At 46.7% G+C, this 13872-nt stretch overlaps 2 protein-coding genes across 3 annotated transcripts; one reads left to right on the top strand and one right to left on the bottom strand.

Moving 5' to 3' along the window:
* Nucleotides 1-209: 209 nt before the first annotated feature.
* Nucleotides 210-11030, top strand: ptpn21 (protein tyrosine phosphatase non-receptor type 21). Of its 2 annotated transcripts, XM_057058181.1 has the most exons (20): nt 210-476; nt 1054-1353; nt 2194-2363; nt 2633-2730; nt 3517-3584; nt 3664-3734; nt 3857-3944; nt 4101-4189; nt 4460-4547; nt 4839-4918; nt 5036-5143; nt 5546-5606; nt 5693-5774; nt 5850-7366; nt 7697-7837; nt 8475-8693; nt 8781-8909; nt 8986-9220; nt 9327-9487; nt 9563-11030. In XM_057058181.1, exons 2-20 carry the CDS (start codon nt 1174-1176, stop codon nt 9689-9691), a joined length of 3714 nt encoding a protein of 1237 aa, XP_056914161.1. In that variant the 5' UTR covers nt 210-476; nt 1054-1173; the 3' UTR covers nt 9692-11030. The 2 variants fall into 2 exon arrangements, with proteins under 2 accessions (XP_056914161.1, XP_056914162.1); XM_057058182.1 differs by lacking the exon at nt 5036-5143 and having other exon boundaries at nt 211-476.
* Nucleotides 11031-11091: 61 nt separating this feature from the next.
* On the bottom strand, nt 11092-13614 carry fam98b (family with sequence similarity 98 member B). Its single transcript, XM_057058184.1, has 8 exons — nt 13399-13614; nt 13088-13236; nt 12669-12791; nt 12413-12588; nt 12170-12250; nt 11980-12096; nt 11732-11899; nt 11092-11642 (listed from the first exon to the last, which is right to left on the bottom strand). Exons 1-8 carry the CDS (start codon nt 13434-13436, stop codon nt 11391-11393), a joined length of 1104 nt encoding a protein of 367 aa, XP_056914164.1. The 5' UTR covers nt 13437-13614; the 3' UTR covers nt 11092-11390.
* Nucleotides 13615-13872: the final 258 nt, after the last annotated feature.

Below are 13872 nucleotides of genomic sequence, written 5' to 3'. Positions count from 1 at the left end.
CCGCGTATCCTTCCGCCATAGTGGCCCTACAATATGTCGCGAAACATCTTTCTATTTACACTTAAAACCCCACCAACGTCGTGTAGAGTTAGCAAACGCTCACATACTGTTCTTGTTTGATTTATTTAGCCATCATTGAGGAGTATGTGCTGCAGCCGTAGGGCCGCGGATGTAGACTGAATCCACTTGTTGCTCTTCCAATCCCAGGAAGCGAAACACGTTTGGAACTTGAGTGAACTGTTGGAGCAGGAGGCGTGGAGTGCTGCCTCCCTTCCGACGCATAAACAAACTACAAAATCAGCTGATTCCTAGGGGGAAAGTGGCATACTTCCACCTCAGAGACGGATTCTCCCTGGGCCCAAACCATCTCGGACCGTTCGCCAAATTCATCTGGAGAGTTTGGGCCAAAACTGTTGACCGGCGACGTCAGCTCACCCCAGGGTGTCGTCTATTGCCTGGAGCGCAGCGAGCTAGCGGTAAAGCTACTTCAGTGCCTGCTGATTTCCCAGTTTGTTCCGTCAGGACCGTCCTAACAATTCACTTTTGAATTGCTGAGAAACTGCTCGGAACAAGTTCGTCTCACAGCGAAGTTAGCTGAGCCGCTAATTCGTCCGAACCTCAGCAGCGATTTATCCATGTTGTGATCGACTGCGTATGAAATCAAGTTGCTTATTTCAAGTATTTGGGGGGGGGGGGGGTTAGGCTATTCCCTGGAACTTAAGATATCCTACATATTATTTCTAATTATAATTTACTTTAGTCTTCATGGCTTTTTTTTTTTGGTAGTTCAACCGACTTTGGTGGGTTTTGCCAGTATGTGATTGTTGCCACTGGAAGAGAAAATATGTTAGCGAATTAGATGATTCTACAAGGCTAATTTAAGATCTTCACGTTTGAACAATCTTGCACCTGTTTTCGTTGTTGCACTTTTGTGGAGATCTGCCCCACATGTTTGCAGGGTTTACCCCCACCCACTGTTGAGCAGAGAGGTGGCACATTTTGACAGTTTGGACTGGTATCTTGACAACCTTGTCCTTTTGTCCTGTTTTGCAGAGCTCAGCGCCTGATGATGAGCCTCACCACTCAGAACAGAAGCTCGATCTTTAAGAGGCCATCCAGGAGAATCATTTCTCATGCATAAGTGACGACCTCCCCCTTGGAGACGTGAGAAATATGCCCCTGCCGTTTGGCTTAAAACTCAAAAGGACTCGGAGGTATACTGTTTCAAGCAAGAGCTGTCTTGTCACCCGGATTCAGCTGCTCAATGGGGAGTTTGTTGAGTTCACGCTGTCGGTGGAGAGCACCGGCCAGGAATGTTTGGAGGCGGTTGCACAGAGACTTGAATTAAGAGAGGTATGTATGTGTTTTCTGCCACAAGCTCCGATTGTGCACGCTCTGTTTATTTCTTTAACTCGCCACCTTGCACTTCCAATGGCCTTGGTCAGGTCATCCAATTCTCAACAATGATTTAGGTGTCTGTCAATAACTATTTTATCATATGGTTTAGTGGCATCCTCGTGCTGCTTGTGGCATGGCGTGAATATCTGACCTCTCATAGAGAGGCTCTGTTTATTTTCCAGATTTTTATTTATATTCAGGCGCCAGCTCTTGTATAGCGTGGCCAGTTTCGTCCAAGAAAAGTAGTTCTGAGTCAGAACTGAGCAATGTCCTGAGCATTAGGTCATAGCAACATAATATGTTAACCTCCAACTAAATAAAATGTAAGGCAGAGAACGGTTTTAAGGTTGTCTTTGTTGATGGTCAAGAAAAAAATGATTAATATTGATATTTGTTTTCAGAGCTATCACAGTCACAGTTGACCACAGTGCTTGTGATTGAACCACAACCACATGTAGGTGAATAGGTCAACTCAAAATCAATTGCTTATAATGTCATCATTTATGGAACCGCTAAAATGGCAAATTCTTTTAGATTGTGGTGTGCTAGTGGTCAATAAGTCCCTTTCAGCTCTAGCGATCCTCTATGGCAAGCCCAGAGGGATACGTTTTCTCACCAGATTTTAGTCTGTGATGATAACAGTCACAAGACTGCACAGAGAGAAGGAGCGAGATTTAGACGGAGTTGTAAAGGTTAAGTTAGTTCACAGAAAGCGAGACCAAGATCCATATGATTAACATGATTACGGAGATTCTGGTCTGAGGGTTGTTCACGCCGTCTGCACTTGTCTTTCAGATAACCTACTTCAGCCTTTGGTACTTCAATAAGCAGAACCAGCAGAGATGGATAGACCTGGAGAAGCCGCTGAAAAAGCAGCTGGACAAGTATGGACTGGAACCCACCGTGTATTTCGGAGTCGTGTTTTACGTTCCCAGCGTCGTCCAACTGCAGCAAGAGATCACAAGGTGATGTTCGATGGGCGACCTAAGCCTGAGCTGCAGACCTGTCTTGAGGAAACCTTTAACACTCTCAGTTGAAATTATTTTTTGGTGTGAATAATCTTAATCAAGTCCGAGTTTAGAGTAAAACTAAGGTGATGATGTATAAAGTATACAATCGCAGTGATGCACGTTGTCAGTGTTGTCTTCTGGTTTTATCCTTGGCAACATCTCTGTACTAGAAAAGAAATGTAACCCCGTTGTCTCTCTCTGCTCCTCGCCTCTCTGTCCTGCAGATATCAGTATTATCTCCAGCTGAAAAAGGATGTTCTGGAGGGGAGGATCTCATGCTCCCTCGAACAAGCTATTCGCTTAGCTAGCCTGGCAGTGCAAGGTACACTGAATTAGTTGTTTGGTTTGGTGTTTATGGTAGCGGTTGTGCAGTTATACATGGGTGTGTATATGGGTGTGCTCGAGACAAAGCAGGTGGAAACACAGTTTATTTGAATTTAAACTAAAATTACAATCCCAATAAAACCAACCTGGCCTTTTTGAGCTGGACAGGGTGTTTGTGTTCTCGTGTATGCATGTAATTCCCCCTGCATGCGCTTCAGCCCTGTCCTTTAACTCCTACCCAGGCAGAAGAATCTGAAACACTGCTGGCAAAGTTATATCAGGCGCTGCGATTTATTGGCCTGGGTTTCAGCATAGCAGAGCTGCTGAGATCATTTACTGTGGCAGCCATGTCCAGACAGCTGCCCGCCCTGCTGCATGCACCCCAAGACACTTTGCAAAACGTTTTCGTTTCCTTTTGCCGTTGATCGCACAGTTCCCCTGCAGATTTGTAACATTGATACAGTTGTTTTGTTCCCAGTTTGTCTCTTTGTTGAGATTATTTTGGAATAAAGAGCAGTTGCAGCTTCTAAGTGGCGCTGATGTCTGGGATGCCCGACATTGTTGCGAGTGTTGCCAGCAGGCGGGGTGAAGCTGGGACCAGTTTTGGAGCTCTAAATTGCCAGACACTGAAACAATTCCCTGTCAAAACAAAAAAGCCCTCTACTCTGCTAAAATTAGCCTTTTGCTATCACCAGAAGCTTATAGCTAAATGTCTGAAGCCACCCTTTAACTCCTGTGCCTACAACACAGACCATTTACCTTTTAAACCTCTTTTCATACATAGCTGACTTTGGAGACTTCAATCGGTACGATTCCCAGGACTTCCTTCAGAAATTTGTCCTCTTCCCTATAGTAAGTCTTTCATACTCAAACTTTAATCTCACTTTTGCTTTTTTGAGTTCATCCTGAGCATTGGTATCATTCTTTTCAGGACTGGATCCAGGATGAGCGAACCCGGGAAGAGGCCACTCAGAAAGTGGCACTTGTTTATCAGTCCTTCAGGTGAGCGGGTGCTCTCGGCGTCATCCTGTCATGAACGGCACATATGATGACTGCGTATCGACTGCATGTCAGTATACCTGCGGGGGACTGTTTTTTTAATGTATTTTTCTGCCTTTGTTCAGGGGTCTGCCAGCTCCAGAGGCAGAGATGCTCTACATGCAGGAGGTGGAAAAGATGGAAGGTTATGGACAGGAAAGCTTCCAAGCCAAGGTAAATTTGTGAAGGTCCAACCTGTCATCCTCAACAATCCAGACTGAGAACAATCAAAATGTGCACATAAACTGTACTGAAACATTGGCGCTACTGCATAGTTTTGTGCTGGGAATAGTTTTACCCACAAGAGTGTTGTCTTCATCCTCTAAACAGGACAGCACGGGCACAGACGTAACTCTGGGATCCTGCCTTGATGGCATCATCATCAAGCATAAAAATGGCAGACCGCTTGTTTTATTCAGGTACGACAGGAAAAATCTTTAGAGATTATCTCCTCGTAGTACCAGTTTATGCTCTCTGATAGTGTAGATTAGGTTTGTTGTAAAACCACCATGACTGAATTATCAGGTAGACAAATTAAGATTATGAGATGATTACGAGCTCTGTTTGTATGTGCTTGTGTTTTGTTTTTTTGTTTTTTAAATCCTGACCTATAAAAATATTTCCATAATCACTCTGAACACAGCTTCTTTGTGACCACACTGATATATCTTTTTCTTGATTGTGTGTAGGTGGAATGAAATTAACAACATGAGTCACAACAGGTCCTTCTTTGCTGTGGAGCTGACCAACAGGGAGGAGAGTGTTCAGTTCCAGACCGTAAGTCTCCGCTGCCAGGGCACTTTCTCTTTCAGTCCAACTTTAGCCATTATCGAATTGTGCTAAATTAAAACTGTGCCGTGGGACGTGTAAGTTATCCCGTCTCGACAACTCACCTCTGTTTGCGTGGGTGTGGCGCGACTGGGACAATCTGGGTATGCTGCATATATGTGTGGCTCATGGACTCGCATACCACTCACACAGGAATGCTTTAAGATGTCTGAGCCAGCTTCACCCCTTTTCTGATGATTTAACCACTTGTGATATTGTTTTCTTCTCTGTTTTGTCCAGGAAGACATGGAAACCTCCAAATATGTGTGTCGGATGTGTCTGGCTAGACTAAAGTTTTATAGGATTAACAAGAGTAGCCTGTAAGTGCCCGTGATTTTAACTTGTCTGGCCTGATTCCCTTCGCTCTTCTTCATCATCTCCTGTGAGTGTCTCCTCTTCAGCCTCACTTCTGCACTCCCGTCCTCATCTCTCTTCAGAGAGGACTGTGACCCCCTGCCTTCTGTGGTCTCCCAGAAGTCCCTTCTTACTCTATCTTTTCCTCGCTTTCCAATGCTCTCTCGTCCCTCTCTGCCTTCTAATAAGGGGTGAGCAACACTGTCAGCCACCACCTGAATACCAACACCGGTCCCTTTCTGAATGCCTGGCCCAGCAGCACATGGGTTATTTATGTCTGAAATGGGTTATAGGTCTAAGGGAATTATGTATGTTGTTAGTTTCTCTACTTGTTGGGGTGTGTCTGGAGCTTTGACATTGTGTATGCATTTAAACTTACTCCAAATAAGGCCTACCGTATATATAAATTTTAAAACAATCTGTGCTGAAATGGGGGGAAAGTGAGATTCTAATTTTGAAACGCTGAGCATGATCTGCACCTTTAGGGTGTGCTTTCATAACTTTTAAATGTCTCGCACAGAAAAACATGGTTGAGGTAAGGTAACTAATAAGCCTATGTCAATGTTTTATTGAGCTGAATTTCTTGTCATTAGCCAAACCCAGCCTGCAGTCATCAATCCGGTCAGGCGCAGATCCTCGACAAGAATATCTCTGGTACTGTTAAAGTTGCAACACATCTTATATTTAGCAGCCTGATCGGCAAATTTATATCTGGTTTCTTCATCCTTGTTGTTTAACAGCCAAAGCCTCAAGCCTACATGATGCCCCCTCCACAGCTGCACTACAACGGCCATTTCACAGAGCCGTACACGTCATCACAAGGTAACTCGCTGAGAGTGGATTTGTTTCTAATTAAGAATTTAAAATAGGATGTAATGTATTGTTTTGTTCCGTCAGACAACCTGTACATGAACAACCAGAATGGTTATTACTACCACTCCCAGACCAGCCTGGACTGCACTCCGCTCGAATACGGAACTGGGGGGCGTTTACGAAATGGCAGCGTGTACAGCGCTCACAGTACCAGCTCTCTAACCAACCCCCAGCACTACCTGCAGCCCTCCCCAATGTCCTCCAACCCCTCCATCACCAGCGATATCACCAGACCAGATTACGTCCCCTCACACCGCCACAGCGCGCTCATACCACCTTCCTATCGCGCCACCCCCGATTACGAGACAGTGATGCGGCAGAAAGCCCGGGGTCCAGGAGGGGGGATGGTTTTGTCTCAAGACCACCGGCAGAGCCATTCCATGAGGAACCTGAACATTGGAAACTCGTACGCTTACAGCAGACCAGACCCTCTGGTTTACAGCCAGCCTGAGATCAGAGGGGAGCACGGTGGGACGACCCAACGCCACCACTATCCTTTCCATCTGGGCTCTAGCTTCCACAGTCCCTCTCCATACCCCTACCCCACCGAGAGAAGGCCTGTAGTGGGCGCCGTCAGTGTCCCAGAGCTCACTAATGTCCAGTTGCAGCAGGCCCAGGAGTATCCAGCCCCCAACATCATGAGAACACAAGTGTACAGGCCTCCCCCCCCGTATCCATACGCCCACCCCCGACCTGCCAACAGCACCCCAGACCTGTCCCGTCACCTGTATGTCAGCAGCAGCAACCCAGACCTGGTCATCACCAGACGCGTGCACCACTCGGTCCAAACGTTCCAGGAGGACAGCCTGCCCGTCGCTCACTCCTTACAGGAGGTCTCCGAGCCTCTTTTCAGCGGGGCCCCTCAGAGACACCTCTACAACGCTCAGAAGCGTAACTCCATTGAGATCGCTGGGCTGGAATATAGCCTGGAGGGGATCAGGCTCAAAGAGAGGACTGTGTCTTCTTCTGCCGCCGAGTCGGCCACGCCCCCTCCCGTCCTGCACGGCGGTCGCTCCCAGGGCTCTCAGTTAAATGTGTTCCTGGAACATCCAAAGAAGGAGGAGATCAAGGAGAGCGTACAGTACGGCCACAAAAAATCTCTGTCTGATGCCACCATGCTAGTTCACAGCAGTGGCGAAGAGGAGGAGCTTGAAGACGAGGGCGGACGCCACACTCCACTGACCCAGGAAGCGGCGGCAGCATTGGGTCCGAACCAGCCGTCACAGCCGCATCGCAGCTTGACGCCTCTGACCGCTCTGGCGCCGCAGCAGCAGAATCAAATGGAACCGCCCCCTGCGTATCCCATAGGGTCGTCCCTCGACCCCTCCATAACCAGCTCCATCACCTACAAAGTTCACCCCATGATCCAAGGGGAGCCGCTGTACCTGCTGCCCGATTTACGCCAACCGAGGATCATACCGTCGGTTTCGGACGGAGACCTGAGCGGCCAGGCGAAGCAGAAGACTAAGAAAGACGTGAAGAAGCGGCCCGTGTCTGAGCTGCCTCCGGGGAAGAAAACCGTGGAAGGACTACCCCCTCCAGTGAGTTCTGATCTTTCTCCTTCATTTGTTACTCATCTGTTCCAGCTTCATGCTCTGTGGCTGCAGCAGTGCTCAGTAGGCAGAGGTTTGTTTTCCAGGCATTTGCACCTGTATGTCTTGTGGAGGTCATGTGACTCCACAAGGGTAGTTTCAGTGCTCAGTGACGGCCTCAGTGTAGGAATGTGGCAGGACTGCTTCGCGAGCCGGGTCGACGACATTGTAGATGACGTAGAGGCCACATAGTCCCTCCTCTGCTGTACACCAGCTCCACCACACTAGGAAACTACACACGGTCAACTTCTCTCCGTCTTTATTCTGCTGTCACACCAGGGCATGAAGAAAGGGCCGAGATCAGAGGCGAAGAAAATGGGCCCGCTGAAGATGGCCCATCTCAACGGCCTGTCGGTATCCAGGCAGCCGATGTACAGCGACACCAAGGACGAGCCGGAGAGAGCGTCTAACGACGAGCGGGTAGGACGCCAGCAACCCTCCTGTACTGGGAATAACTCCGTCCAACAACTTTTACAGCTGTTGGGTTTATGTAAAGTGCGATCGTTTCTTTAAATGGAGCTGCTTGTTGCGTTCAGGATTCATACCCTTGTGAGGACTTTAGCATTGTTGTCATTAATGCCTCACACCAACGATTTTTGTTAACGGGTTTATGCGATAATTGTGGAGATTAAAATGATAAATGGGGTAATCTCAGCATGTAGCAAAAATGTAGAAGATTTAAATGAATTGAACCTACCCTGAGCATGTCTAACTTTACAGTGGAGGGATATTTTAAATGTGTGCGTGGGTAGAAAATTGTGCAATAGATGATGGGATTTGGTAAACGCCTGCATGTGTGGTTACTCTTCAGTCCTGTCCTCCCCTGGTTTCATCAAAAATGTGGTACATCCTGCTGCAACACCTCGAAGTACAGTTACAGGAAACCACATCCCCTTAGGACAGAAATGAAAGCAAGAGCACAAGTACAAATAAACAGTTCTGAAGGCATTAGTCCTCATAACAAAGCACTTTCTGATGCTCTTGGTTGCCAAGTTATGCAATTTCTCTAATAGAAAAATGACTTCCGCTTGTTGCTCCATTGGTTTGTTGATTGCAGTGTAAGCTGCTGGAGCAGCACATGGAGCGGGGAGAGCTTCTGAAGGAATACGAGAGCATTCCCAGGAGGCATCCTGCAGGGGAATGCTACATCGCCCAGCAGCCGGAGAGCTCGGACAAAAACCGCTTCCACGACGTCCTTCCTTACGACAGCAGCCGCGTGGAGCTGGTTCCCACCAAAGAGAACAACACAGGTTACATCAACGCGTCCCACGTTAAAGTAAGGAGCAGCATTCCAGGGACGAGGTTGGGGGTTACACTCAAAAAAAAGCTCAACGGAAGCTGACGGCTTGTGTTCTGGCGTTAGCTAACGGCAGGTGGGCAGGAGTGGAACTACATCGCCTCGCAGGGGCCCTTGTCAAACACATGTCAGGACTTCTGGCAGATGGTGTGGGAACAGGGCGTCTCCATCATCGCCATGGTCACTGCTGAAGAGGTGTTTTGAGCGGGATATTCCTTTAGAGGATTCCTCATCCCAGGCGGGACCTTACCTTCTGAGTTCTCCTTTTCAGGAGCGTGGCCGGGAGAAGAGCTTCCGGTACTGGCCCAGACTGGGCTCGCGGCACAACACCGTGACCTACGGTCGATTCAAGATCACGACGCGCTTCCGCACAGAGTCGGGCTGCTACGCCACCACGGGGCTGAAGATCAAACACCTCCTGACGGGCCAGGAGAGGACAATCTGGCACCTGCAGTACACAGACTGGCCCGATCACGGCTGCCCAGACGATATCAAGGGCTTCCTCAGTGAGCTATTAGTCTCTAGTCACGATCAGATATTCACTCAAAGTTCTAATCATTCACCAAAGCTTTGGGCCCGTTTGTTTAATGACTTTGTTGTTGTCGTTGTCAGCCTATCTGGAGGAGATCCAGTCTGTGAGGAGACACACAAACAGCATCAGTGACCCAAAGAACACCAACCTGCCTGTGCTGGTCCACTGCAGCGCAGGAGTGGGCCGCACCGGCGTGGTCATCCTGTCCGAGATCCTCATCGCCTGCCTGGAGCACAATGAGGTGGGTTGCTCTCCGAATAAATAAGTGCCCCCACCACCCTGAGGGTGTAGACTCACTGGCGATGCCCTGTTGCAGACGCTGGACATCCCCAACGTCCTGTTGAAGCTCCGCGCTCAGAGGATGATGGTGGTCCAGACCTTCGCTCAGTACAGCTTCATCTACCATGTCCTCATCCACTATCTGCGCAACTCCAGACTCATTTGAGCCCGACAGAGCAGGAACAGAGACCGGAGGGTGAAGATTCTCGCCATCTTTGCCAGGTTCCATCTGCACTGTGGCCATAACGCCTGCCTGGAGTCAGTCCAGGATAAACCAGGCAAGGATGAAGCAGCTTTGCATGCCTTTACATGAAATTGGCCACACAAAATGGAGGATAAAGACTTGTGACCTGCCTCTAAACAGTATTATATATTTTTGTATGTGCATTGTTGCTCAACAAAGCCCAGCACTTTCACAGTACTTTAACGTACATCATGAACCGACACAACGCTGCATTTAAAAAAAATCTTTATATAGGATGTGTAAAAAAAAAAAAAAGCTTATTTTTTTTCTCCAGGTCAGTTTTAGAAACTGGGGTTGAATCATGAAGGAATGATCTCTAATCAAGAAATCAAACGCAAAGCTTTGATTCCAGAGTCCAACTGCAGTGTAAACTTTTATTTCATTGACTTGTTAAGGGAGTCAAAGCACCAGAGCATGTTTATATTTTCTCAAATAAATCACTGGATGGATGAAGTACAACCATTGCACAGGATGTAGGAATACACGAGAGGTTGACTCAAACTGGATCTTTTTTGTAGTCTTGATTGCTGTATTTCGTGCTATAAGATCATTTTGAGAAGTGCTTAAACAACTTGGCTTCTTTTGGATAATGAAGGTTGATAATGAAGGTTCTGACTTAAGTGTCATTTGTTGCTGGCATAATTGCAGTGACGTGTTCTTGCCATTCACTCGGGCGTAAAACCCGCATGAAGTAGAAACTGTAGTATTCAACTCTTGAAATTAGAGTCTGGACGTTGGGACATTTTTAGTGGTTGGGGGTGAGTAAGCTGCCTGCGGTGCAAAGATTGAGGAGCGACTCTGGTTACAGTCCTCCAACGCCAACACTTCCTGCTGTTACAGACCATCTGGTGCATTTACAGGAGCGTTTCCTGCTGCAGACAGGCAACGTTTAAATCCCTGGACAGAGGACGTTTACATGAATTGCCATTTTAATTGTGACCGGTTTTGCCGCATTCGTTGGCAAACTTGAGTTAAGATGCAGCTGAAGTCTTAACTTTATTGATTTTTAACTGGAGAGAAAAAAACGGCCGATGTATTATGTTTTTATGGTCTGGATGAAACGGCTGGATGGTTTTGGTTGTAGGATACCGTTTTGTGGCCGTCACCTCATCCATGTACAGGTTTGTTCAGTATGTACACAATGTAAAATTCAGCTTTTATGAATATTGGATATTGTACAAATGTATAAATTATCTATTGAATGGACAAATGATATTGGAAAAAATGTAGAAACTTCAAATAAAGAAATCTTTGGAAAGCGTCTCTTTTACGCCCCCTTGCGGTAGAATGTAAACCTACATATTAGTAGAAACAAAGGGTAGTTCAGTGAAATCTAAATTTATTAAATATCATTAAAAAGTGTCGGATATTCTAGCTGGCATTTCACCCTAAAAAATCCAGAACATTTCAGAGGTTCAGTTGAAATGAACATTTACACATCATTCCAGGAAACTAAAGTTCACATATTAAAACATATAGACATCAATGTGCTACTCACAGCATCTTAATGAAAGTAAAAATACAAACTGGTGCTAAATGAGGGTTGTTGTTTTTAAAAAGTTAGAGGAAGAAGGTTGTATTTAATATAAAACCTGGACACAGCAGGTAAGATCAGTCACACTCAATACTTGTACCGGCCTCTCTTCCCTCCATGTCTACCATGTCCTCCATAATTTCCATGTCCACCTTGGTTCCATCCACCTCCTCTCCATCTTCCTCCTCCTCCTCCTCTACCACGACCTTGACCTCCATGGCCTCCCCAGCCGCCTCCACCTCCCCCATCTTGTCTTTTTTGCCAGGGCGGCATCTCAGGAGGCGGCGCTGCTATCTCAGAGGGACGTCCTCCTCTGTCCGGAACAACTCCCATCAACACCTGTTGGTGCAACAGCAAAACCAGGTTGTAAAATTGAAAAACAAACCGACTGCAGCAGCTGAGTGGTACGCAGGGCAGCTCTCCCGTACCTTGTTCACAGCACAGACCGTCTTCTCCCTGCTGGAGCCGCTGCTGGTCTTCACTACGTTGCAGAGGTCTTCTCTGGCAGCCAGCAGCTTGGACATGTCCACAGCGGACTGCGGCCTCAGAGCGTGTCTCCTGGGCTGGTAAACCCTCGCCATGCTGTCCACCTTCACCTGCAAACGTTAGAAAAAAGCCCTTCCACAGTCTTGAGAGTGAACAAATGCTGAGCTACCTGCACGTTTATACGAAGTACCTTTGCTCTGTCAGACCAGCCAAAAGACTGAACTGTGACGTCCAGACGTTTGATCAGCATCCTGCGCCGACACTCGTACTCGGACGACAGAGCTGCGTTTATGCTGTCCAGTTTCTCCTGTAGGCGTCGATTATCTGTATTAAATCCTAAGATGTGTCTGTGAGCTAAAACAGGAGTTTCCCGTTCTTACCCACTGGTCACTGTCTGGTGATTTCTTTAGCACCGGCTTTCCGACAGAGCCGTCTGGAAGATCTTCAAGTATTTTCTCGACCTGCAACAAATGATCAGGATTCAGAACATCAGTGACATGAGGATGTAGACCACATGGTTTCAATGAAAGGTTAATATCTAGTATTTACTGACAGGTACTCTTCAAAGGGCACAATCACTACAGCCTGTCTTTTAGACCAGGTGAGTATTTCCACACTCTCACCCTGTCTTGGACTTGAGAGAACACTCCTGCTGTGTCCAGTCCTCTGGGCTCTGGGATATTCAGCATGGCACAGATTGACAGGAGCTCCTGACACATCGGACTTTCTTCCTGTCGGCTCTCTGCAATGTGTCTGCTCCTCACCATCCGTGCCGCCTGGAGCTCTGAGCTCAAAAACACTTAAGAAAAGAGTGGCTGTTGTAAATTCACGTCTTTCTGAGGGGAGTGGTTAAAAAGAGAAGGTCGACTGGAAACGTACAAATGAATTTGAGGTGGTCTTTTGTTTTTAACTCGCTGCCATTCAGAATCCCAGAAATGTCATTAGGACAGTGCAACTCCTTCAGGAAGCCACTCAACTCCGTCCGCAGCCCGTCCATGTCATCTTCACGGAGAAGAGAGACAAAATACATGTTGTGTTTCTTTAGTAAGTGCTTCATAAACACTTTAAACTTCTTTGCAAAAACAACTTTGGATCATCAAAGAAAATACATAAACGTTAAAAACTATGGAGATAGATTTCCGGTACACTATTTTTTTCTAAAGAAAAATATTTTCCTTGGAGTACGCGGGTAAACTTAGTTTTAAAAAGTAAAAACTGTACGTAACTGTCTTTTCTTCCCCTCTAACTTCCAACATGCGCTACTTTTTAAGAGTCAAGCGTGGCTGAATTAGTCTCACCTGGCCCAGAAGTAAGGTTCTCCTTCAGATCACACAGCGGCTTTAAGCTGGATGTGAGCCACCGGCAGAGATCCACATACTCGGGACAAGACAAACCTTCTGCCGCGGCTGCGAGCAGCGCCTTTTCGTCCAACAGGGGGCCATCATAGCTACGGACGACAGAAGAAAATTAATTCCAATATTTTGAAAGAAAGTCTTTATAAGCTATGCTGTGATGCCTGCAAATTAATCATGACAAAATTGGACTTGGGATTTAGCGTGAATGTACTTGCAAAACAATATTGCGGCACGCTAGGCATAAATTAGCTTACCCAAGCTGTTCCAGGGAGTCCAAAATATCACATTCCATGTCTGAATTAGCACAAAAGGTACGTGTATTTGTGTCCTTGGCACATCCCGAAGTTACGGGGACGAAAACCTAGAGAGGGAATGTCCATCCATTAGTGTTCTATGTTCAGTCAATGCGGCAGCACCACTGCGTCTCATGCGTTTATTGCTTTTCCGGTCCTCTCACGAATGTGCTCCGAAGAGAAACCTGACAGTTGCTAATGTTCCGCTGCAATGGTTCCGCCACACGGTGGAAAATCGATATATAAACGATGTTAAAAATCATCATTTTAATATTGTAGTGCTCAAGTATTGCTTATAAATCAATGAATGCATAGACACCAATTATTATCTTCTTTGCTAGTTTATGCTGGCTGAAAAAAAATATATACTGTATGTGTGTGTCTGTCTGTGTGTACACACACCTTTGTACAGCTCTTTTGTACAGAATTTTTCTA

This window comes from Takifugu flavidus, chromosome 16 (genome assembly GCF_003711565.1).
Source record: "Takifugu flavidus isolate HTHZ2018 chromosome 16, ASM371156v2, whole genome shotgun sequence".
NCBI classification, from domain to species: domain Eukaryota; kingdom Metazoa; phylum Chordata; class Actinopteri; order Tetraodontiformes; family Tetraodontidae; genus Takifugu; species Takifugu flavidus.
This window is presented reverse-complemented; position numbering and strand designations above follow the sequence as displayed.

Excerpts from the sequence above, each read along its gene's own strand:
- ptpn21 (XM_057058181.1), top strand. The coding sequence starts at position 1,174 with ATGCCCCTGCCGTTTGGCTTAAAACTCAAAAGGACTCGGAGGTATACT. Across the intron at positions 3,585-3,663 it reads AATTTGTCCTCTTCCCTATA|GACTGGATCCAGGATGAGCG; the intron begins GTAAGTCTTTCA and ends CATTCTTTTCAG. Across the intron at positions 8,910-8,985 it reads CCATGGTCACTGCTGAAGAG|GAGCGTGGCCGGGAGAAGAG; the intron begins GTGTTTTGAGCG and ends TCTCCTTTTCAG.
- fam98b (XM_057058184.1), bottom strand. The coding sequence starts at position 13,436 with ATGGAATGTGATATTTTGGACTCCCTGGAACAGCTTGG. Across the intron at positions 12,589-12,668 it reads AGACCACCTCAAATTCATTT|TGTTTTTGAGCTCAGAGCTC; the intron begins GTACGTTTCCAG and ends TCTTTTCTTAAG. Across the intron at positions 11,643-11,731 it reads CGGTCTGTGCTGTGAACAAG|GTGTTGATGGGAGTTGTTCC; the intron begins GTACGGGAGAGC and ends TTGCACCAACAG.